At 47.8% G+C, this 24,173-nt stretch overlaps 1 protein-coding gene across 1 annotated transcript in view; it reads left to right on the forward strand.

Moving 5' to 3' along the window:
* The first annotated feature begins 101 nt into the window (after positions 1 to 101).
* CFDP1 (craniofacial development protein 1) overlaps positions 102 to 24,173 on the forward strand; it is a 57,551-nt gene continuing 33,479 nt past the window's right edge. The window contains exons 1-4 of the mRNA XM_018085242.2: positions 102 to 118; positions 643 to 862; positions 2,585 to 2,685; positions 14,223 to 14,327. Coding sequence (XP_017940731.1) covers positions 102 to 118; positions 643 to 862; positions 2,585 to 2,685; positions 14,223 to 14,327 — 443 coding nt within the window. The remainder of the gene's footprint in view (positions 119 to 642; positions 863 to 2,584; positions 2,686 to 14,222; positions 14,328 to 24,173) is intronic.

Here is a 24,173-nt window from a genome sequence, read left to right on the forward strand (position 1 = left end):
GTCAGGAGCAGCCTCAGGCCTGACAGACCGTGCCTGAAAACCCTCCCCGGCAATAGCTGCTTCCCCTTTCATAAGCCTTTTTAAGTGCAAAGCACCCGTCAATGGGAGAAAACCCCACGTAGATAAACGTTATTTGAGGTTGGTTTCAGTCCAGCCCAAGTCCTCCTCCCTCCTGGTTCCTCCAGTATCCCAGAACCACAGAACCCTGGGATGGTTTGAGTTGGAAGGGACGTTAAAGCCCATCTCGTTCCACTCCCTGCCACGGGCAGGGACACCTTCCCCTAGCCCAGATTGCTCCAAACCCTGTCCAGCCTGGCCTTGGACACTTCCAGGGATCCAGAGACAGCCACAGCTTCTCTGGGCAACCTGTGCCAGGGCCTCCCCACATCGTGTGCCCACAGACACACCCACACATGTGCCAGTTCACTTCAGGGGCACTGCCTGCATCAGTCTCACTCTGTTTTCTAAGCAGCAACATCTTTTAATTAGATACCTTCACCCTCCAGGTTAGAGGGGACTTCCCACATTGAATATCTTAGTGGGAATGTGAAATACCATGTTGGTTCACTCAAGATTAGAGTTCAGCTCTGGAATAGTGTTGCAGCACTTCAGTATTTTTTTTTTTTTGGTGTCTGCTTTCAGGAAGAGGAAGAAAGGAGGTCTCTTGCTAGAGCCAGAGGAGAAAGAGGAAGAAAAGGCTCAGCAGAATGGAGAGGAGGAAGTGGATAATGTAGAGCAGGTGGAAAGAAGCAGAGAAGAAGAAGAAAAAAAGAAAGAGGATGCTCTTTGGGCCAGTTTCCTCAGTGACGTAGGACAGAAACCCAAAGCAGGGGCTGCCACGCAAGGGACACAAGCCAAGAAGGTAAGAGGGGCTGGGAGTGTGGACAGGGCCTGGAGGTTCAGAGCACAGAGTTGGCTCTGGCTGGTACCAGATGTCAGGCAGAGCTGGGAACAGGCTGGGTTTGCCCCTGCCCCTCTGCTTTGTAGGACTGGAGCCCCATGATGGGCCAGACTGAGGAGGTCTGTGATCTGGCAGTGCTGCTTTGGGAGCTGCTTGCCAGCATCTCAGAGGGTCCCACGGAGCTCTGTTGGCTTTTCTTCCTGGTCCTGGATTCTCCTTGTGACACGGGAACAGCACCATGAGCTTTGGTCTGTGCTGTGCTTGTGGGTACAGCTCTCCCAGGGGCTTGTGCCTTTCCTGATGCTCAGAAGGGAAAGAAAAAGGCAGGCTCTGTGTGTGTGTGTGAGTGGGGAAACAGAAGGGGCCTGTGCTGGCATCTCTGCCTTGCCATTCATCCTCGTACAGCAGGGGGGTCAGGAAGGTGCTGCATGTTGGGGTGCATGTTTGCTACAACACTGAGTCTGGCTTTCTCTCACTTCCCCCATAAGCCCCAGTAAGGTGCTCTTGGTCTGCAGAGGTTTTTCTGGGGAGAGAATTCTCTGTGTGATCAGCTATTCAGAAGGATTTGGTTCCCAGTGAAACCAAAAGGACGTGTTTGCCTTGCAAAGCCTTTCACGCTGAAGGTGGTGGAAGGGAAGAAGGCACCAACACTGACCCTCTGTTGCTAGAATTGTCAGTTGGGGTTGCCAAAAAAGTGTTGTGCCTGGCAAGTACAGTTCTGACTGTGTGAAGCTTCTTTCTGTGACTGTTGGAAGGTTGCAGGGCAAGTGTAGTTGTGTATCTTTGGTTGCAACTTTTGGAAGAAGAGTCCTTTCATCTGAGCCCTCCTGTGTCTCCCTTGTCAGTGGCTGAGCAGCTGGGGTGGTTACAGGTAGAATCAGAGAGAAGGACAGAGTGATTTATTTTCCTCTGAGCAATTCTACTTTTATGGGCAGGCTGCTAAAACGTGAGTGGTCTTTGAAAGTTCCTCCATAGCCTGGAGTAATTCATGGAGAGATGCAGTTTCTCTGTTTTCTTTGTGAACTTCTTAACTTGGACTTGCATTGTCTGCTTGAAGATCTCTATGGTGTGTGGTTGATTTAGAGCAAGAATTTGGGGGGTTTGTTTTGATTATTTATGGGGTCTGAGGTTTTTTTATTTTTTTTTTAGAAGCTGTAGCTGTGACTGAGTAAATTAATAGGCATTGTTGACAAGTTGCTTAATAAAGATTTTTCTTTCTCAAATTAAAGAGACGTTATTGACAAGTGTGAAGATCAGCCTTGCTTTTCCTGCTGATGGGTTGTGTTCTTCTTTTATTCTTGAGAAGAAATAATCATATTTTTGTGGAATTCACCCTGGCAGCTTTACTGCCTGGTGGTGCTAAGTTTGGAAGAAGTGAGTCTTTTTTTGCTTGCTTTCTGAACCACTGCAAAGTGCTCCTTCCTCCATTTATCACAATTTCACTTCTTATTTTGGGTCTGTTTTGATCCTAGAACTCCAATGACAGCCTGGAACCAAAATGGGGAATTTCATTCTGTGGAAGGGGCATTTATGTCCTTTTTCTTGTCTGTGGGTGACTTGCTTTGACCCCCAGCCTAAACTGCAGTGCTACCTGAGGTCTGGCTTGGGTCCTCAGCCCCATGGAATGGGAATTTTGCTTGGCTCCACAAACACATTATTTTACTTTCTCCTTTTGTTTTGTAGGCTGAAGAAGAGAAGAGTGGCAATAAGCTTCAGGACAAGCCAAAAGATTCAGGAAAAGTGACAATCACCAAAACGTTTGATTTTGCTGGTGAGGAAGTCAAGTAAGTTGGCAGATGTGATGTGTCCACTGTGGGCCCAGTGCAAGCTGGGAGCTGCTGTGCTGCAGGCAGGCTGGACCTGGGCTCTGAAAAACAGTGGGTCTTCTCTTTCCTTTACACTGGTTTGTTTTTTTATCATGAGTAAATACAGACCTCAAGGAAAACGAGGCCAGGATTTCCTGCCCCAGAGCTGCACAGTGTCCTTATATGCAGACACCAGTCTTTGCTCAACCTCAAAACAGCCCTGTGAATTCACTTAGGCCTCCTCAGCTGGACAGTGTTTATACTGGTTGGCAGAGCTTCCCAGTGGCACTGCCTTTGTGAAGGTTGAGACAAGGAGGGAAGCACGTTGGTCCTGCAGGGATGAGGGTAACATGTTTTATTCCTTGGGGCTGGTCCAAGTCCTGTGCTGAGGGCAGGATGTTGGCTGGCACTTTCCCTGGTGATGTTCACAATCCATGAGGAAGAGCAGGCAGTAAGATGTGTTTTGTTGAACAGACTTAACAGCTGAGTGCTTCTACCTCTGAAACAGCTGCAGCAAAGGGGGTGGGCTGGGTAAAATCGAGCTTTAGGTTGAGCTTGGCTTGCAAGAGGCCCTTCAGGCTGTGCTGAAAGAAGGGGCAGGTGTTTTATAAATTCATAAGACCAGAACTGAGGGGCCTGGGTGAACCCACCTGAAATCTGAATGCCCTGGGACCTACTGGTTATTACCATGGGGCATTTTCTTTATATGTAGCAGTGAATCTGGTTTTGTCAGGCAGGAACTTCGCCTGTTTCGTGCAACACCAGAGGGCAGCAGTTCCCACAATAACACCCGCGCTGCCTAAATCTGGAGGAGGAGGCAGAGAGCTGTGGCTTCCACTGCTCTTGCTGCCTGAGCTGAGGAGAGCCATGAGTAGGAGCTTCCCGATTTCCCTGCACAGTCCGGGCTGCAGGAATACCCTTTATTGACTGATGGAATGGCAAAGAGCTGTACCACTGCAGCTTTTGAGGAAGAATGTGTCTGTCATATCCTTTCTCCAAAGGCGAGGTTAAGCCCTTCCTGTGGACAGATAAAAATGTGTAGCAGAATTACAGGCAGAAATTTTGCATTCTGACTGCCTTCCTTAGCCACCAGCTTGTTTGTCCACGATTTTCCCGGTTTTTTTTCCTGATTCAAATGTGATGTCCTAGCAGGTGAGAACAGCTGAAGTTATAGGATCACAGGGCTGTCATGCAAAAGCCTCGTTGGGTTCTGCCGTGTCATCAGATGGCACAGGCAGAGCTGCATTCCTGGGGCCTGGGGGCTGCATGAAATCAGTTTGTTTGACAAACATGGACACGTCCATCTGGGTGTTGTAGGTGAGTGTTGTGGCCTAACACGAGCACAGAAGTGTCACTTAAAAAGAGGGGGTTGATTTACAGGAAGGCCTGCCTTGCAGGATTACTTCAGAACATGAGGCTTCCACTTGTGGAATTTTTTATGTGCAAATTTTTTGGTGAAGTATGGGAACCTTTAAAGTAGGGAGCTAGTAAAAATATCTGCCTTGAAACTGCTTGTTTACCTGTCTCTATGAAAAGAAGCCCCAGATAATTATGATTTGAGCTTAGGATTACTCAGGTGTTGGTCTGATTTTGGAGTTCTAGACTTTGTGTGGTGGTGACAGATTAGCTTTAGGAGTGCAGCTCTTGCTTTTATTGGTAATACTAGTTGTAAGGGTTGGGGAAACTTTCTCTGTCCTTCAAAAAGTGGTTTGCTTTCTGTGAACAGAAGTTGTTCAGGTTTCCTAAGATGCTGATTTTGTGGTTTTGACAGTATCTTATCTGTAATTTTTTAATAGCTATAACTAAGAGGCACAGTTTTCTGCACCAGTTGCTTCTCTAGTGTCCTTTGTACTGCTCAGTGCTGACTATTTACCTTGGGAAACTGCAGAGGGACCACTAGAAACTTCTACCAGTTTTTGATGAAATAGTCGAAAGCTGGAGCCTGGGTGACAGTGAGACTAATCCTGCAAACACCAAGGCCAATGCATGTTTTGTTTACAGAGGTCATTGTATCAGTGGGTTGAAGAGCCAAACAGAAGGTTTGCAGTGAGGTCTGGAGGGCCATTTTCTGCTGCTACCAGAGTGAAAACAAAGTTATGTTCTTGAGCACTTTGATAACAAAAAAAAAAAATCCTTCCATTTTTTTGCCCCCTGATTTTTGTGATGTTCAAAGCTGACGCTTTTCTGTTGTTTGCTACATCTTGCCTCTCTGAATGGGCTACACTGTTAGCTCTGGGTGGGGCACAAGGGATTCTCACAGCTGCTGGTACTTTTCCCTAATGACACCAGGTGAGGGCCAGTGGCCTGTGCCACTGAAAGCCCTTTCTCCACCAATAGCATGGATACAAGAATGCCATTGACATGGGAACTGTGTGGGCAGGGCTACAGGCCATGGCCAGAGCTTCTTTTTTTGGTTCCTGCAAAGTCATCAAGGTTTAACTGAGGCCTCTCTGAGTGGGATGGTGAGCTCTGAGCCCAGCCCGTGGTGTTGTCTGGGCTGCTGGACTCTTCACCTTGGTAAGCTCCTCAGCAGAGCTGTGCAGAGCTGGTGAAGGACTGATTTATCCCCTTGCAGCAAGAAGTGCTGACCTCAGAGTGGAGGTGAGGTTATAATTCAGTTCTCTGCAGTTGTACAGTGCTGCTGCTTTGGCATTTCTCGGGGCTGCCTCTCACCACTGCAGGATTGGTTTTCCTTTTTTAATCTGGCTCACATCTGTGCTTGGTGAATGGACAGCTGTGTCCTAGACTGCACACTTTTTAACTCCAGATCTGCTGTCCTCTTCCAGAGCCTCAGCCCCTGGATCCAGACCCTTTTTAGGAGAGAGCAGGAAGGGTGGAAAGGGCTACAGGAGAAGCAGATCAGACATCTGAGAACAGCCTGAGCTTTCCATTGTCCTTGTTCAGCCTCTGATTTCCTTATCAGTGGCTGTGATGTCCTCTCTGCTCCTTACATGACAGCTAAGACTGACCAGATATGACAGAGTTGGCAAACAAAGGGTGTGTAAGCCAAGGAGTTTGGGAGACTGCCACCTATTTTATTGCTTTGCTTTAAAGACAGTTAAGGTAGCTGTCTGAGCAATATTGCTGCTTCCTCTTGGCAGGCATTGAACAGGAGTGGGGAAAATCCTGAGGCTGATAATGTATTTCAAGGGGAATAGGTAAAAAGGGCAGGGAATTTACTCCCACAAGTCTCAAGATTTACAGCTGGCACAGAGAGCAATTTTAAAAATGTGTAATTGTCCATCTGTGTTCTTGCTCTGTGGTCTCAGCATGGCTCAGTCACAGGTGTCTGGCTAATGAGCACTGAGAGAACATGTAACACCATTAACTGTCTCCTTACCTTGTGATGCTTTTCAGGAAAGCCAGTGGAGGAATCAAAGCAAGGGGTTGGCAGCACGCTCACACTTCCTGCTGGGTGTGAATCTTGGTCATTTTTGTGCTCGTGGGGTTTTGCACAAAGCTGAGGGAAGCACAGTAGCTTTTAAAATCAGGAGAAAGATCAGGAGTTCGGGTGTGCATCTCTGATGTTGTGGGTGCTGTGGTGCATGTCAGATCAAGGTTCACATGTGCTTGACATGTTCCATATGTGCTTTAAAAAAAAATAATTAGAAAATATTTGGAAAGCCCTGCCTTTTTCCCCTCTGGAGAGCAAGTGCTATACAGCTTCCACCAGGTGAGGTAGACAGGTATTGTCAGGCTAGATATGGAAGACAGTGAACTGAACTAATAGGGGCAGAGGAAGAAACCACTCATATTTTCATGTGCTTTTTGTAATGGCTTTGACTGCAGTAGCAAGGAAGTGTTAGAAAAAGTAAGACAAATGAATATCAGTAGCCCCTTGAGAAGCCACTCCAAAACTCAGCCTCCTTGAGGACTTCTGGTTTGTGTTGGTGACTGGTGATGCTTGATGTCTGTAGGGTTTTATCCTCAGTCCTGCCTGGCTAAGGTGTCCCAGAGAAATGTGATCCAGCCACTTTCTGGTGACATACCATTTCCTCAGGGAGGCTCACATGCTGCAAAACCTTGGCTTTTAAGATTTTTCCAGAAATTCAGTCTGAGCATTAGAAGTCCGGGGATGATGCCTTGGGACCACAAGACAAATCAAACCACCCAGAATTACATAGAATATCAATGTGAACGCTGTTTAGAGGTGGCAGACTAAAAAAATGACTGGTTGCTTTTCTACAGACTAGCACCAAAATGCTGATCTTGGCATAATGGAGTATAGGCAGCAGCCTGTTTCTGCCCTTGTGCTGTTGTTATTCTTAGAGGTCAGAGCATGCCTCAGTTATCCACAGTTTATATTGGCTCTTTCCAATTTAAAAAACAGCTATTGATTTTTTTTATTTGTTTTTTTGGAAGCCAGTGAGTGAAAATATGTTACCTTTCAAAAGATGCTTAAGAATGACAGGGTCTCAGGGGCACATTTTGATAACCTTTCCTCTGTGTGCATCCATTCCCTCTGTTTCAGAGTTTCCTTTGGGAATACTGAGGTACAGTGCTGATTGGCAGGAGGATGGCCCAGAGGTGAGGTCAGGGAGTGTGAGCAGGACCTGTGCCGTGTGCTGGTTCACTCGCCAGGCATTTGCCTTTCTCAGAGGCAGCTGCAGAAATTGTAACTTCATAAACATCAAACCTAACCAGGACTCTTAAGTCAGAGCACTTGTTTCTGAAGTAAATCATGTTATGGTTTGCCTAATGTGCTCTGAGAAGGGGAATGGCCTAATGAACAGCTTCTATTCAGGGTTTTTTCATTAGTAGATGTGCAGATGTGGCTTCTGCTCAGATGGGGAAGCTGAATCGCAGGGGGGCTGTGACTTGCAAAGTGTCACACCATAGTACCAGCTCTGTCCAGTGCACTCACCAACCTCCTGACCCCTGTTGTCTTCCTTTATCTCACCACACTTTTGGAAGTCCCAGAGTGACTGAGCAGGTGCCCACCTGAGGGTCATCTGATGCTTCTCTTGTGGCTCGATGCTTTTAAGGAAATAATTCACGTGTGCTGGTTTCATTTGTGCAGATTTGCTGGTAATCAGTGTGATGAAAGAGAAGGCTCAGCTGGGATCTCCAAAGGTGGGAGGAGTCTCGAAGCATCTCCAAAATGATGGCTTGACCTTCAAATTAACTAGGGACATCTGAGTGCTGCACTGGCTTTGGGAACTGGGTGACAAACTGCAGTTTCTCATCTGCAGGTTCTTCCAAGTGTGTTCTCCCTCTGTTGTGCATAATTAGCATGGAAATACTTCCATAAAAATCCCACCCTTCCCCAGCAGGAGACATTGGTTCTGTACTTGGCTCTCAGGCACTTTCCTGGCTCCTGAAAATCTGAAAACAGAAGGTACTTAGTGACTTATTCAGGTCTCACAGGGGCTCTTTTGCTAATAAGGGGATCTTTTGTCCCTCTGTTCATGCCTTCATCTCAGGGGCCTCAGATCCAGTCCCAGCATTTTGCTGCTTGCCCTGTTTCCCTTGCTTCCAAGCTGCTGCTCATTCCTGACAGCTCCAGGCTCAGAAACGGGCTTTTGATGTCTGGTGAGAGGTTGGCAAGAGCCTGCTTTGCAGCCCTTGGGCCTGGGGTTTCCCCTGCTGGAAAGTACAGCTTGCAAGATGCTTTTTTTTTTTTTTTCTGTAACTAAGAGATGGTGAACCAGGAGGATTTCTGTGTTAGCCTGAAGGGAAGGCAAAGCTGTTCGCTGCCTTCCTATCTCATTAACACATTACAAACCAAATCAAGCTTAGTCTGGCTTTTCCCCATGGAGGTGCTTCTGCTTTGTGGTGTGAGTTGTCTCCTGCTATGATCTGTGTAACCTTTGTGCCCAGTGTTCATAGCTGCCAGTGAATTTGAAACCACTGGCTCTTAATAACTGTGGTACTCCCTCCTCCAGCAGGAGGAGAGATCTGTGACACGAGCCCTGCACTGAGTTAGGGAGTTGGGGGTTGCAGGAGTTGGGGGCTCCAGGGATCCCTCTTGCTTTCTGCATATTTGGAAGTCATGGTTAGCAGGGTCAGGGACTGTCACACTCACACGTGTGACAGCTCATCTGTTCACCTGGATTGCTCAGCTCGGAGGTGTGTTCCCTAATGTGAACTTAATCCTTTGGAGAGGTACAAATTAAAACCATGGGATGCCTCAAAGATTGGAATGTTAATGCACGGTGGGATTTTGAGGCAGCACAATGGAGCTGGCCAGGGGAATAGTTATCCAAAGGAGCAAGCAGAGATCTGATACTTGGAGGTGCTTTAAACTGGGGTGAATAAAGCTCCAGGCAGCAAGAGATGAAGTTTTGTGCCCTGGCTGTGGATCAGCTTCTCCAGAGAGCCGTGTTTGACGTGCTCTACCTATTGCAAGTCCCAGTGGGAGCTCGGTAACTGGATTGCTACTTCCCTCAATTTAGAGAGCCTCTTGTGGAAGCAGCAAGCAGAAGCCCAAAAGGGGCCTGACAGCTTGGTCAGCATCTCAGGAGGCAGCACTGTCCATATGTTTTCTTTACATCTGTCACAGAGTCTTTGTCATACAGGAGATGATGGAAAATTGGTCCTTTCCTTCAAGGCTTACGAGGTTACAATAAAAAGTACTTTTTATACATTATTGATGTTAAAATACCATTCACCTCTGCCTGTTTTCAGGTGAATTGGTTTGAGATGCAGCCTGGGCTGACTGCTTGGATAGCAGCACACACCTGCTGTGAGGAACAGCACCAGACAGGCAGCTTGGCCCTTGCCTGACTCCAGGAGAGCTCTGATCACATTTGATTCTTTTTAAAAACCAGCCAGCTTCTGTCTATCCAGGCAGCCCACAAAACTATCGGTCTCTCCAGCCTGGTCTTGTCTGTGTTGCTTCAGGGAGTAGGCTCAGTTTCCCAGGGAACAGCTTCTCCCACCTGGTTTGAAGAGAAAGATTTGGAAAATGCTGGGGTTTTTTTCCAAAAGGGGGAAAACCTGATGTTTAACTTCAAAAAGGGAAAATTGATTGGGACGTATAAATTTTAGTTCTGCCTGCTCTACCCCAGGTAATCCAACATAAAATAAATGTGTATGCAGTGTGCAGGCAGATGTGCTCCTTGTGTGAGGACTCAGTTCCCTCCTGGAAGGTGCTGACCCTGTGCACTCCAGCAGTTTCAGGACCTTGCAGGCTGGAGCACTTGCCTCTTGTACAGTGCATCTGTCTGTGGAAGGCACAGACATCACAGCTCGAGCACAAAAGTCACCCAGAAAATATTCCAACAAAATATTTCTCTCAGCTCAGAAGGGTTTAAGTTGTTTTACAAGTCCCTGTAGATGAATATTACTTTCTCCTCAAGTGATCATTCCAGAAGGTTGGAGGACTATTCATTGAGGCTAAACATAGATGGGGAATATTGAAAAAGGATAATTAGCCTCATTTTTGCCCCCCTTGGTCTGTGATTCCCCAGAGCTAACAACATTAAGATTGTGTGGAAAGTTTTGTAACTGTGTCAGGTCTAAACTGGGGCAGATTTCCCGAGGGAGGGCTGTGTCCTGAGTATGAGGGGTAAAGAGCTGGCGTTTTTCAGAGCTTCCACTCTTGCTCTGCCTTTCCCAGCAGGAAGGTCAGGGAAGATGGTAACCTTGCACTGCTGTGATTAAGGATTTTAATTCTCTTCTCTGCTCCAAATCCCCTTATACCAAAATACCACCGTGTGCTTTCTCAGCCTGATGTGCACCAGGTGTTTGGTTAGGAGAGTGTAGCTGTGCTGAGCCACCTGGGGGTAAGTTGGAGGGATTTTGGCACTTGGAATGCATAAAGTTGCTATTACACAGCAGACTACAGATAGAGCCTGCAAGCCTTCTTGATGTGCCTGTTTGTCTTTCCCAGCTTCCTCTGTCTTGCCTCTGGGGCCCTGCCTCCATTTCCCCTCTGTGTAAGGATGAAGCTCTGCTGATGCACTCCCCGAGGGCTTGCAGGGCACCTTGCTCAGTGCTGAGCTGGGCACTGCTGACACAAGGCAGCCTTGGCATCCCCCTGGGAGTTCTGCTTCTGGCAAGCAGGACTGGATTCAGCAGTGCTGGAGTGGAAGCACCTGAGCACTGCCCTGGGGCAAGTCCTGGGCTGTGGGTGTTGTGCTGTGCCATGGTGGGATGGACTGGGACTCTCCTCTTCACCCCTGGTGCAACACCAGAGTGCAGAAGGCAAGCTGGTGTATTAGACTCACTGCCACTGAACTGAAGCATGAAAATTTGAGTCGAAGCCCCTTTTGAGCACAGTGCTCATTCCTGTATTGCTCCTTCCTTGTAGGTGCCTCTGTGGCTAAGGGGACTGCTGGGAGCACATCAAGCACTTGTTCTGAAATTCATATGCTGCAGTTCAGTACTGTGGGTGCTCTGTGGAACAGCACCTGGGACAGCCTGGGACTCTGTGTCGTCTTGGTGGGGTTTGGTGCCCAGTGTATGTAACTGGGGCATTTTCCATGCATGTAGGTTGCAGCATTTCAGTTGGTAAATGTAAAAGGAATGGTGGTGATACCCACTGCTGGGCACCAAAACAACAGGGTGGGTGTGGGAATGCCTAAATGCTTGGGTGCCACTTTGAGCTCAGTTCAGAGATGAAGGGTCCTAAGGAGGACACTTGTAAGTACTTGAGGCACTTAGTGATATAGTTTCTAGCATGTTTTCCTTATAATAACTTCGAAATATGAAGACATTTCTATTTTACAGTAGCACATCACCTTGTATGCTAGCATTATTTGTGCTACCAGGCTCCAGTGGGGTCAAAAAAAATTAATAATTGTTCTGTGTTTTAGAAGTCTCATTATGCAATTTAATAGCAGAGCAGTCTAATGAAATCTCTGCGGGACAGTGATGAGAGTGAGGGGTTTTGTGTGTGAATTACAGGGACTGCAAGTGGGCCAGACAGTAGCTACTTGTTTTATTGCTGACAATATACTTATTTTCATGTTTATTCCTGGATTACAATGTGTGAATAGCATCCTAATAAACAGTCAGGCAAATAGTTATTTATCAAGTATTTAAAAGTGAAAGGTCTTGCAATTTTCCTTAGTAATGACTGTGATTTCTTCCAGCTGGATTAATGACTCCCATTTCTCCCCATGAAGAACAAGAAGTGTTTTGGTTTCTACATGGAGAGAGTTATTGTCTCCCATAATAATGTAGAACAGAGGATTTCTTTTTCCTTCCTGGCCTGGGATCTGGGAAAGGTTGAAATGTGCATAACCTGAATTAATACCTTGTAAAGCTTTTAAATCTCTTTCGTCATTCCTGTTGGAGTGGGGCAGGACTTGCTGCTGGCATCAGCCCAGCAGCAGCCTGCCTCAGAGAAGCTTTTGTTTCAGTTTATGAGGCAATCAGTGGGTCTTGTGATGGAATTGCCTTGAAAGGTCACTTTTAATTACATTTCTGTCGCATTCCTCTGTCCCCAGCTGTGCAGTCCTGATGGAACAGGTTGCACTGAGCTTTACAGCTGAATTTCTGCAGCAGACAACCCCAAAATGTATCCTAGAGCAGCTGCTGGCAGGCCAAAGGGAGCAAAGAAAATTGAACCAAGTGTCCTACTCTGTGCCCAACCATTGCTGGCCCTGAGGTGTGGTGGAGGATGAGAGTATGGAAGCACAAGTAAACCGTAGGTAGCAACCTGTCTTGTGCCCCTGGCTGGCTGAAGTGTGTGTCATTGGAGGCCTGTGCCAGCCCCTCCCTGAGCAGCATTCTGAGGGGTTTCTCCTTTCTCAGCAGGGGACAGAGCTGGCTGTTCAGATGCTGCATTTGAAAATAAATAGACTGTGTGATTGTATTGATCTGAACTCAGCCCTCATAGTTGGGGGGGGAGTCCTGCCTTATTGCTGCATGAAAACACCAAGCTTACATACCAGAGGAAATCCATGGCCATGGATTTGACTGCTGTATGACTGCTGCCTGATGGACCACTGTTGCTGAGAGGGCTGTGGCTCCATGGTGTATTTGGGGTGTTCTAAATTGTGATGATGCTGTAGCAAGGCTTTTGTTTCTTCCTGAACCGCTTTTCCCCTTTTCCCACCCCACTGCTTACCAATCTGATCAGCAAACACTTCTAAATATTCATAGTGTGGGATTTGTCTCTATCCACATGACTGCTGCTGGTTTGAAAGGCATGTGACAATGTGGGGGCAAACGGGGTTAATCTCCTCCTGTGCTGGCAGAACAAGGCTGAGCAGGAGTTGTACAGCACAGGAGTTTATTCTTGCCCCTTTTCCTCTGTATTTGCAGTCTCTGGAGAAGGAGGAAGAAAGTTTCAGATATTGATTCACTGTCAGGATGGAGACATGGTTGTACTAGTTGTGTGCAGGTTTGATTTCAGGACGTCAGTGCCTCCAGGTTTAACAAATAACTGTGTTGCTTTCCTTGATGCCAACCCAGCAGTAACCCATTTGGGGCTGCACCTCACTGGGTTTCTCCATGTCCATCAGCCAGTTCTTATATGGGAGTTGCAGGGTCAGGTTGGTGGGTAGGAGGCAAGCAGTGATTAAGCCTGGCTTGTAACCAGAGCAGATCCCATGACCAGTGAGTGAGGCTTTCAGCCTCTCCTCTGCATTTGCTCTAGACCAGGGATGAGCCTCCCCACCCTTGCTGGAGCAGATGCAGCCAGAGGCCCAGGCTGCCAGGGAGTGGGATGGAGGATCACATCTTTGGGCTCACTGAGCTGTGGGTCAGGCTGCCTTTGTGCCCACAGGGCTCTGGAGAGACTCACAGGCTTGTGGTCCAAGGGAGCAGAATTGTTAGCTTGGCAAGTTGAGGCGTTTCATTAAGAGCTACTGAGAGCGTGAAAAGTGTGCTGCTGGAGGCAGGTCATGGTAAATGAGGGGGCTAAAGTAGCTGGGGTTTTCTAACAATTAATCATTGAGTGGTTTTCTAGAGATTCTTTCTCATGTTTGAAATTCATTCCCCGCTGTAGATGCCATATTGACTTATAATTTTTTGAAGTTCAATATTTTGCACCCTCGGGGCCTCAAACAAAAATTAACTAGAAAATGAGAGTGAATTTCTGCGTTCTGCCTTGTCAGAGCCTTCTCTCCCGTTCCCCGTGCCTGGAGCCAGTTTCTGTGCTCGGGTTTGGGTTGCAGATGTTGCCAAGGCTGTGTGCCGTGGGCTGTGAGACGTGGGTGGCTGAAGAGCTGCCTCACTGACCAACAACTGAGGAAATCAAGAGCCCAATTAAGAGCCTGGAATTGCCCCCAGTGACCTGAGGAGAGCATTTAGTAGCTGCTAGTGAGAAAGGCCTGCTTGAATGAATAAGAATTCCTGTTGTTGGAAGAAAAAAAGTCCCCTCCTCCCCCAGCTCTAATTAGCTCCTCTTTTTCTTTTTTCTGCCATGAATATAAGGGGTTTGTCACTGGAATGAAATCTTAAAAAGATGCATGTTCTTCAGCTTGCAACTGATGGAGGTGATCTCTGTGCAGGGGCTGTGGAGACTCTCGTACCTGTTTTCTGTGTTTCCTTGCTGGATCTGTGGTTTTGCTGTTGAGTACAACTCTTCCTTACCCTCTGCTTTGTCTCTTTTCCTCCAACAGAGTGACTAAAGAAGTGGACTCAAACTCAAAGGAAGCTAAATCTTTTCTGAAGCAGCAAGAGAAACTGCAGTCAGCAGCTCCAGCTTCCCTCCCGACAGTCTCGGGGTGAGTGTGTGGTTTCCTTGCCCAGGTGTAGAGCCTCAGTGAGAAAGATGGCACTCGAGCCAATAATACAGGCTCTGCAGTATTCAGTGGGTGTTTGTTTCCTGCAGAGTTTCAGTGGGAGCAAGACTAGGCCTGGAAGGTGTGATGATTTGGGAAGGAGGTGGGGGAAGCAACCCATGAGTTCCAGTGACTCACTTCATGCGTTCAGGCTCACATTTCTCAATCCTCATAAGTCATTCATCCCAGTAAGGAAACAGTGGTTCAAATGTCTTGAGCAGCCTGATGAAAGTGCAGGTAGCCAAGGAACATGCCTGGGATTGCCTGCAGTTCCTTTGAGAGATGCTTCTCAGGACTATAAAAAGCCATGACAGGCTGGGCTGTGGCTTCTTACAAACTTTGGGTGAGCATTTAAATGTGAGATGGTTTTGCCTCTTTGATGTTCTCTAATATGATTTTGTTGTGGATTTGTCACTTTCTGTTCAAGCTCTAACACCTAATTCTGAGATTATCATAATGCTTGCCACAGATACAAAGAGGTTGGGCCCCCTGTGCATCTGACGTGCCACTCTGGTTCTTGATGAGCTTGGGAGATCACCCACTTCTTAGGAATAGAGGAGAGGCTTCTGTGTTCCAGTGGTGATTTTTATTTAAGTCAGTTGTTTGCAGACTTAAGCTGCCTATGATTTGGTCACATAGAAACAATACCCATCAAATAAATACATTGTCCTTCCCATCTGCTGTAGAGCAATTCTGCAGTGTGAGTTAAGGCTGCCTTTCCTCGAGATAGTTATTCAGTTGCTGCAGCTGGATTGTCACTCATTTTTCCAGCTAAGTGTTGCATAGCTTATAGTTAGCTCAGGGTAGTGAAAGCACAGTGTGTGTGTGCGTGACCCTTGACAGCTGCTGTTCCCTGAGCTGAATGAAGGCATAGATGAACATAGTCTTCATGCTGTTGTTCACACTGCACAAGGGTTTGTCCCTGCAGAGCTCATTAATTGTAACCTAAGTGCTGTGTGCAGGGTTTTGTGCTGGAAGACTTGCTGTGGGTTGGGCTGGCATTCTTTGTTCAGTTTTGGTGGCCAGAGGTGGTTCGGGTGGCAGCTGAAGCTGAGGCAGCTTCTTGCTGTGCACAATGCTGGTGGTCCCATGTCTTCAAACCTGCCTTCCAGTTTCCCCAGCAAATGCTCTGCTGCTCCAAGTGCAGGCAGGTTTGGCAGCCCACAGGGAAAGCTCCATGGGCTGTTCACCTTCCTGCTCTGCTGAGATCCATGTTTCCTCCTGTGTCTTAAAGGCCTGGGGGGGAGCTGGGTGGCCAGTGGGCCTGCACAGCCTGGCCATTACCAAGGGGCATGGCTGCTTGTGCTGGAGCTTGGATTGCTCAGGAGCAATAGCCAGAGCCCAGTTTGAGTTAATGCTGCAGATAACTGAAGAATCCACATCAAATATGGAAAAAACAGGAGTAAAAATCAATATAAGAAATAACAAGTTCAAGGAGTCCTTTAACTTTCATCTAGTGTGATTATTTTGGAAGCAGCTTAATTAGGTCATTGTTCAGCTTGCTGATGTGTGATGCCCTGCTGATAGTTGCTTACCCAGAACATGAGGTGACCTGGCCATGGGGAAGGGAGGGGAAAAATCCCCTGGGCTTGTATATCTTGCCTTTCTTCAGAGCAGCAAACCCTGATACAGCACAGAGGTATTTTGGTCAATGTGTGGAACAGCCCAGCATTCTTGATTCTTGATAGTGTGTGCCCTGTGGTCTGAGAGCACTCCAGGGAGTTTGCTACCTTGGGATAGTATCTGAGACTGATCCCTGAGACTGCCAGCAAACATGCTTGCTTTGGGCTTAGGAGGGTGCTTCCAGCTGGGAAAGCAGCCAGGGTATTTTCAGGTGAGAAAATTACTAGCAGGCTTGCGGTGTTCCTTAAAGCCAGAGGCAAGCCCCTTATGTTAAGAAAATTACAAAGGTCAGGTTTTAGACTTGAGCCAAGCTATTATCCAGGCCCTGCTGCCCTGGAGCAAAGAGCCACAAGCCTCTGTGGCATGCCAGAGCAGTGCTTGGGGACTGACAGCCTGGCATAGCTTGACAGTTCTTTGCAAGTGCCCTTTGGCTACTTAAAATAGAAGTTTTGTGGGAGAGGGTGCATTTCTCCCTTGTGCATTACAGGAGAGCCCCAGTCTGGGGCAGTATCGCTGTAAGGCAGTGAAAACTGTGTGATTTTGGGATCCTCACTGTGCCTGTGGACACCCACTGTGCTGTGAGCCATTGTCAGCCCCCAGGAGCTTTGTCAGCTATTTAAAAAAAAAGCGTTGCCCTGTGTGCAGGGAATTCGAGCAGCTAAGAGGGGCCTCTCCATCTGGCTTTTCTTTCTTCACCTTGCAGGCAGCATGCATTATTTCTGGATGCAGCCAGCCTACCTTGCATTTATTTAATTTCCCTTCTCTAAACAGACAGAAGTAATCCAGGGAAGTAACGGTCACAAAACCAAACATCCGGCTCCACATCTCTGTGTCACAAACCCTTACAGCCTTACTGGTCCAGGGGAGGGGATGTTTGGGGCTGAAAGTGCATTTCCTGAATGTGTTTAACATCCATACCGGATGTGCTATAAAAAGCTAAATTTGTGCTTGTGAGGGACATGGGGGTGGTTGGAGGAGAATAACTTAAACACTTGGCTGTAATTAAAGCCAGGAGTACAAAACAACCCACCCAGTTCTCTCAGCAGGCTTTGCTAGAAAGGTCAGAAGCCCTTGGTTCCCAGGGATGTGATGGTTTCCCAGCCTTCACATTATTCCATCGTGTCCCCCCGTGACACCCAGCTAGGCAATGTTCTGTGGGCAGTGGGTATTGGTTTACTGCAGAGGTTTGGGGTTGTGATACTCTGTTCCAGTTGTTTCTGTTGTGTTCTTGGTTTGTGTTTGGCTCTCACTGATGCCATCAGGGTATCAGATGTGATAAGGAAACCCACTGATTCCTTCTCATTTGCTGTCCCAATAAATGGGTGGAAGGCTCCCAGCATTCAAAAAAAGCCCTCCACCCACCCAGCTAAGCCTTCTTGCCTGTTTGTGTTTTAGGGCTCATTTCCCATCCTTAACCACTGCTGTAGGGCCTTTTGGGGACAGCAAGAGTAACTCCTGGCTGTAAACCTGACAGAGGGATCAGTCAGCTTGGTGGGCAGTCCTGGTGCTCCCAGAGCTGCTTTCTGTCCCCTCCCCAGGCCAGGCAGGACCCGTGAGCTGAGTCCCTCATCCTCTGCACTAGTAATCCCATTTTGCAACCAGCATTTCATATTCAAAGGCTGTTAAAGCAAATGAAATCCTCCAAGAGGCTTATTGCAAAATGACTGTGTGCATGTACTTGTGGGACACAACGGGGGGTTGAGCAGGGGCCGGGAGAGCCCTGCTCCGACCGGAGCCCTTCGGTGGGAGCGGCTGCGACGTGCCCGTCAGTCCCGGGCGCTTGTCAGGGCACAGCGGTGTTCCAAAGGGAACAGTGCTGCTGTAGCAGTCCTGAAAATGAAAAAGATGTACTTGGTGGATCTTATTTGAGATTCTCCTCTAGGCAGCTGTTTCTACACGGCCTGAACAGGAGCCAGGAAGAAAAAGAGGTTTTTCACCAGCTTTGTTCTTGCTGTTGCTTATTACCGAAACCATTTGTAATTAAACATGGACTTGCTCACTCAACCCAGCTGTTGCTTTTCTGTTTGATCCTGCCTGAAATTACAGTGGTGGATGTGTGACCTCCTAGGCCTTTTCATGCCTTGTAGGCTGGTATAAACACAGGGTACAATTTGCCTTTGAAGCAGGCAGCACCGCTCCCACGGAGTTCAGGAGCTGCTGTGCTTGCTGACCCTGGGGCTGAGTTGGGTCTGCAAGCGTTTGGACCTTGGTACAAGACCCAGCAGGAAGAGGCACTGCAGGAAAGCTCTGACCCAAACACACAAAGTTGCCCTGAACAAAGAAAACCAGATAAATTCTAGCCTGTTCATCATGGACACCTTCCTCCCCGAGCATACAGTAGAGCAGTTCACATGGACTGACCATTAAATGGTGTGAAAAGCTTCAGGCCTTTGCTTTACTCTGCTGTTAATGTTGGAGTAGAGGGACTCCAGCAGCAAGACGTGTTCATGTCTTCTCTCTGACCTTCAATGTGCAGGAGGACGTATGATGGCATTCTTTGTGGGAGGATAGGGATTGTAGCAGAACCTGGAATATGTCTGCAGCATCCTCTTAACTGTAGTTTCTAAGCTAGCCTTCCTCTCCAGCCTGGCTTCTCTTAGGAGCTACTTTGCACCCAAAGCTTTATCTTGCAAAAGATATTCTTTCTGTGTGAGTTGGCTGGATCTAATTGGATCCCTTTGCTGTCATGACCAGATCTGGTCACTGGTGAGGCAGGCACAGGGTCTCAGCTCCTGGAATCCTCAGATGATCCAGAGCAAGTGCTGCAGCACTCACATGCCTCCAAGGAGCAATTTCATTTCACAGCAATCCCACGGGCTTTTTCTCTTCAGAAAGCAGAAATTGAGTCCAATTTCAGCTCGGCATCAACTGCAGTTATTTAGCTACAACTCTTGCATGTTTTTCTTGTACAGGCTGAGCAAGGATGCAAATAAAGCAGTAATCAAGACCTTTGGGGGAGCTGGAAGTGGGTTTTTTTTCAACTGTCACTTAAGCACTTGAATAGCTCTGTTCTTCCTAGTGAATTCAAGGCTTCTCATCTTTCTCCTGCTCTTCCCTTACTGTGCTCCAGAGAGTGCTGTTCTCCCAGATGGAGAGATCCAGCCCCTTGCACTGTAGCCAAACGCCTGGATGTAGTAGCACATGACATATTTTTCTGTGAACAAGATGAACCAGCTAGGGGCAATATTCCTGTGCCCTAGAGCTAGTTTTACTTATTTCCTATTCATGCACTTCAGTTGTGAAAGATTAAATGTGGCAGTAGCTGTTCCAAGTGAATAATTTCTCTTCAGGTCTTAGATCCTTTGTTGTTATTATTTTTGTTTTAATTATTCATTGTTAGTGTCTGTCTACTGGTTTACAGGTATCCACTCCTTGAGTCAATGTGGTAAAGAGACTGGGTGAGTTTTTGGAGTATCTTGGTTTTATTTGCTAGGGGAACCAAAATAAATTACCCCATGGGGTTGAGTGTGGAAAGATGTTTGTATGTGTGAGGAAGGGGAGGTTTGTCGTCAGGGAAAATGATCTCTGGTTCAGTGTTGGAGTTTGGCTGTGGGTGAGAGAGCTCAGCCATTTTGGGTCTTTGCCTCTTTTCTGAACAGTTCTTGCTCTTGATTTTACGTTAAACCTTTTCCATAAGAAACAGAGCTCTGAGTGTGGGAAGTTTCATACTCACTCTCCCAGACTCAAAGCAAAACGTGCACTGAACATCCTTGTTTTAAACTAGTCTCTCAGGAGCAGTCCTTTCTTGTTCTCAGGCCAGATGAGTCAATGCCTTCTACCCCCACCTCTGTTTTGCAGCAGAAATGAATGAGAATTTCTGGCCCCGTTCTGTGCTGTGGCCGTGCTCACACGCCTGTGGCTGCTTTTCCTTGGGGATGGCATCTTACTGGGAAGAAGTTTAGCAGTGCCTGTACAGCTCTGTGCCTTACTCCAGTCCTGTGTCTTCATCTGGCTGAGCTGGATCCCTGGGCTGGACTAACTGGGATCAGCTGTTTCTTTTTCTAGTCTCCTTGGAGGTTCAGCAGAATGGAATCTCAGCTATTTGAGGACTTACATCTCCAAAGCATCTGTCTTATAAAATACAAACAACCCCCCACCAGTCGGGGGCCTTTGATAATTCCCCAATGAAAGTTGTGGGGCAGTTTTCCCTTAGGGTAGTACAGGTTTTATGAGGCTTATTTTAATTTGCTTTCATCTCTTGGATCATGAGCATTTCTCTTTCTCCCTCTGTGAAAATGATTGAGGAAATTAACTGCTAATGGGGAATGAAGCCAGCTGTATTTTTATTCCATACCCCTTGCAAAGTGGCGAAGAGAAACCCCTGTACCTTCCCATGTGGGACTTGGTCTGGTTGGAGTGAGAGGTGAGAAGGGCAGCCTTGCTTTATGGATAAAGCCTGGGATTGAAGGTGAATGCTGAGCTCCTGTTCCCAGCTGTGCCGTGCCCTGGGGGTGTGTCTACCAAGATTTGTTTCCACTCCTGTTTTATTTTGCTTTTATAGTGCTTCCTTGCATATTAACTGAGCTGTACCATGTCCCTTGAGTGTCTCCCCCATACCAGATGCTTGTGTTACATCCTCTTGCTTTCCCACACTCATGTTCCTCCTTTTTTCTCATGTCAAGGAGCAAGTTCAGCTGAATCATTCTTCATAAAATATGAACCAGCTAAGTAAGGCTGGAGTGGCAGTCAGAGCAGAGCGATGCTCTCTGCTCTCAGGCAGTCCTGTTGCCCCAGGCTTTTCACATAGTAGTGGCTTCATTCATGGAAAACCTCATACTAGTGGCCTCATTCACGGAAAATCTGCACACCAATATTTTCCAGCACGTTTGTTAGCCAGAACTTTGATCTGCACGCTATGTTGTTGGCCTCATGCAGGACTGTGTGTAGAAAACAGGCATGCCCAGGCTGGCTGGATTGCTATCAAGATGTGAAGTCAAGCAATTAAGGTTAGTTACCAACTAAAATGCCAGCTTTCTCCCTTCCTGCCTGAAAGGAGATGTTGGTGTGACTCCGAACTCTTAAATGGGTGCTTGGTCTCTTTTCAGAGCTCCAGCCTCTTCAGTTGGCAGCAGTCTCTGCCATTGCTCTTTTGTTTGCTTCCAGAAAAAGCCTGAGAGAGGCTGAGCAAGTGTCTGCCCTGGCTGTGGGGATTTCCTCTGGTGTGAGGATGGTTAGGATGGCTGGAGTTCACTTCAGCTGTTGCTGTCCTGGTGTGGAGGTGGCAGAGCCCCCCATTTCTTGCACTCCCTCTACTTATTCCTCAGGTGAACTGGTGCATGGTCTGAGCTGAAAGGCACCTTAAACAAGCTCCAGTCTGTCTCAAGCTCTCCGGGGTGCTCTAATCCAGTCTGCCAAGCCACCGAGTACTTTGTTTCCCTATCCAAGAAGTTTCAAAGCCTCACTAATGTGTTGGGTTACAGCCCAGTTGTCTTTGCCCTGGAGCCTCTGCTGCAGCGCTTTTCAGAGCACACGAGGGGTCCTTGGGGGGTGGCTGTACAGAGGGACCCTCTGCAGAGGCAGATAACTGGGGATGTGTTGGCAGCAGATGTTCCTCAGGGTGTGCAAGGACATGTGTGAGATGCTCTTGTACCCGCTGAGGCAGGAGTGGAGGGAACGGATTTATTTGATGTTTCTGTTGGAAAGCACTCTTTTTTATCTGGGAATCCCAGAGGAAGATGCATTTTGTGTCCTTTCTTCTTATAGCATCTACTATTGATTCTTCCCTGTGAGGGTGGGGGAGGCCCTGGCACAGGTTGCCCAGAGAAACTGTGGCTGCCCCATCCCTGGAAGTGTCCAGGGCCAGGTTGGACAGGGCTTGGAGCAACCTGGGATAGTGAAAGGTGTCCCTGCCCGTGGAAGGGGAGTTGAAACAAGATGATCCTTATAAGATCCCTTCCAACCCACATCATTCTAGGATTCTACGATTATCAGCAAATAATAGTGGATATATATGAGTTTGGTCTGACCTTGTGCAGCAGCTTTGATACCCTTTTGGGAGCTCATACTTCAGTGCTGTTGCTCTAAGCCTCCAGGCAGCCAGTGGACAATAATGATGCCTGTTCATCGCCTGACTGCCCGGCTGGAGAACAATGATGGCATTTCTTGAAGTAACAAGTCCTGGGCATGTGCAGGGTTGGATTGTAACACTTTTTTTTTTTTCCCCTTTAAGCTGCAGGCTTCAGAGCAGCAGGTCTGGGTACAGCACCCGTGAATGTAAGCACAGAGGAAACTTGTACCTTTTGGAAAATACCAACAGAAAGCAAATGGCTGGTTTTTAGATGCTTGCCTGTTTTGCCTTGAGGCTGAGCATGTGTGTGCACCCTGTGTGCCAGCAGTATGTGCAGGCTGCTCGGAGCTGGGCTCAGATGCTGGTTTGGCAGCAAGGAGGGGGTTAAAGTGAACCCGCAAAGGCTGGCTGATTGCAGCTCACAGCTTTCATAATGCAAAGCCTGTGGGAATTCAGCCGGCTCCATCTCCCCCCACCCCCCTTCCCGGCTGCTAGAGGCAGGATAACCTTCCTGGCTCCTGCGTCCCTGCCAGCACGGCTTGCACAGGGCAGCTCTGCGAGAACCCAGCAGAGGCGTAAGCGTGTGAAAGATGAGATTATTAAACTTTCTTGGGGGAACACTGCAAGAGTCATTTTCCAGCGTGGCAGTGCTGTTCCCTGAGCCGTGGCTGGGATGCAGCTCCCCTGCCTCTTCATCTGTGACCCGCAGGTTTCCCGTTGCGGGGCGGCCGAGGAAGCAGCTGGCACATAGGATATCTCTGGCTCTCTGGGGACTGGGATGCAGGGATGGCCTTGGCTTTGCCGTAGGCTTTGGATGATGCACAGCGAAGTCGCTTAGGCCAGAAATCATGAAGGGGGCTCAGCAGTGGTCTGTGCAGCCCTGGGTACACTGACCTGTGCTGCAGCCAGCACACTGTGTGATGGGCACCCTGTGACCAGGGGCTCTGCCTCACTGTGTAACGTTCAGTATCAGAGAGTGCTGAACAGACACTGCAGCCCAGGGCCTTTTGTTGTACGAGCACCATCACGGTGTTTTTCCTAACGTGTAAAATCCCTTCTCCCTCCCTGCTGTTTGCAATAACCCTTTGGAAAGCTGGAAGGGCTCTCTGTTTCCTTCCCCGCTCACACGCGTGCACTGGTGAGCCTCGCCAGCACTGTTTGGCTGTTTGCATTGGGGGGGACTTTTCTCTACTTTCCCAAGTCAAAGAAAAGCGTGTAGCATTTGTTTTGGAAACAAAAACACTGCTTGAGAATTACATGGCCTCTGCAAACAGATCAGCACAAAACAGGTCGTGTGCTTTAGACTGACTCTGGTGACTGCACAGGATAGCCATCTCCATCCTCACTTTTCATGGCCTGTGTTTTTAACAAGAAAGAAACCTTTGAGGGAGTAGTGTGGTGTCACCTTTACTAGTCCTACGGGACAGTCAGGGTGCTTAGCAGCTTTCCACTTGTCACTGCTGTGATTGCAGGGCAGGGTTTGAATCTTTTATTGGGGGCAGAATATCTGCACTCAGAAAAATTGGTATGGTTTTTTATCCTGACTTTTCTCCAAAGCCTTTGGAAGTAAAAGTTTATTGGTGAATATTAGTAAGAGGTTGTTGGTCATAGCTGTTGAGGGACACTACAGAGCTGTCTGTCTTCCACTTCCTTTGTTACAAACAAATCTCTCCTGGGAAAAAATTGCCCGTTGCCTCCTTCTTTTAGCACTAGGTGGGCTGGACGGGAAGTAGGTAACAGTGCTGTTACAAGGAGTGCTTTCCTGTCTCTGCATGGCACAGGAATCCTCTGGTCAGCTTTTATACCTTCCTGCTCCACAGACTGCCCTGCTCGTGTTGTGTCAGGTCCGTAGGTATTCGTGCTGCTTTGTCCTTAGCTACTAAAGTAGTCTTTGACTAGTATGTAACTCAGTGGCACTTCTGGGGAAGCTTGGCAGGGACTGCACTGGCACCATAGACACCTGTAAACAAATAAATGAGTGGTGTCTTTGGCCGTGGAATTTCTGGCCACATTTTTCCTTTAGGAGGCAATGAAGTCATATTGACAGGGCTGAGAACATAAATCCATGCAGGCTCTGCCACAGGTTGTGGAAAACCTTGAGCGTGGTGTCCTGGGGCTTAAAACCCAGACAGAAATTGGCACATTCCCTACATGTGCTC

The sequence above is a fragment of the Manacus vitellinus genome, unplaced genomic scaffold (assembly GCF_001715985.3).
Source record: "Manacus vitellinus isolate BGI_N305 unplaced genomic scaffold, ASM171598v3 scaffold_10_pilon, whole genome shotgun sequence".
Classification (NCBI taxonomy): Eukaryota; Metazoa; Chordata; class Aves; order Passeriformes; family Pipridae; genus Manacus; species Manacus vitellinus.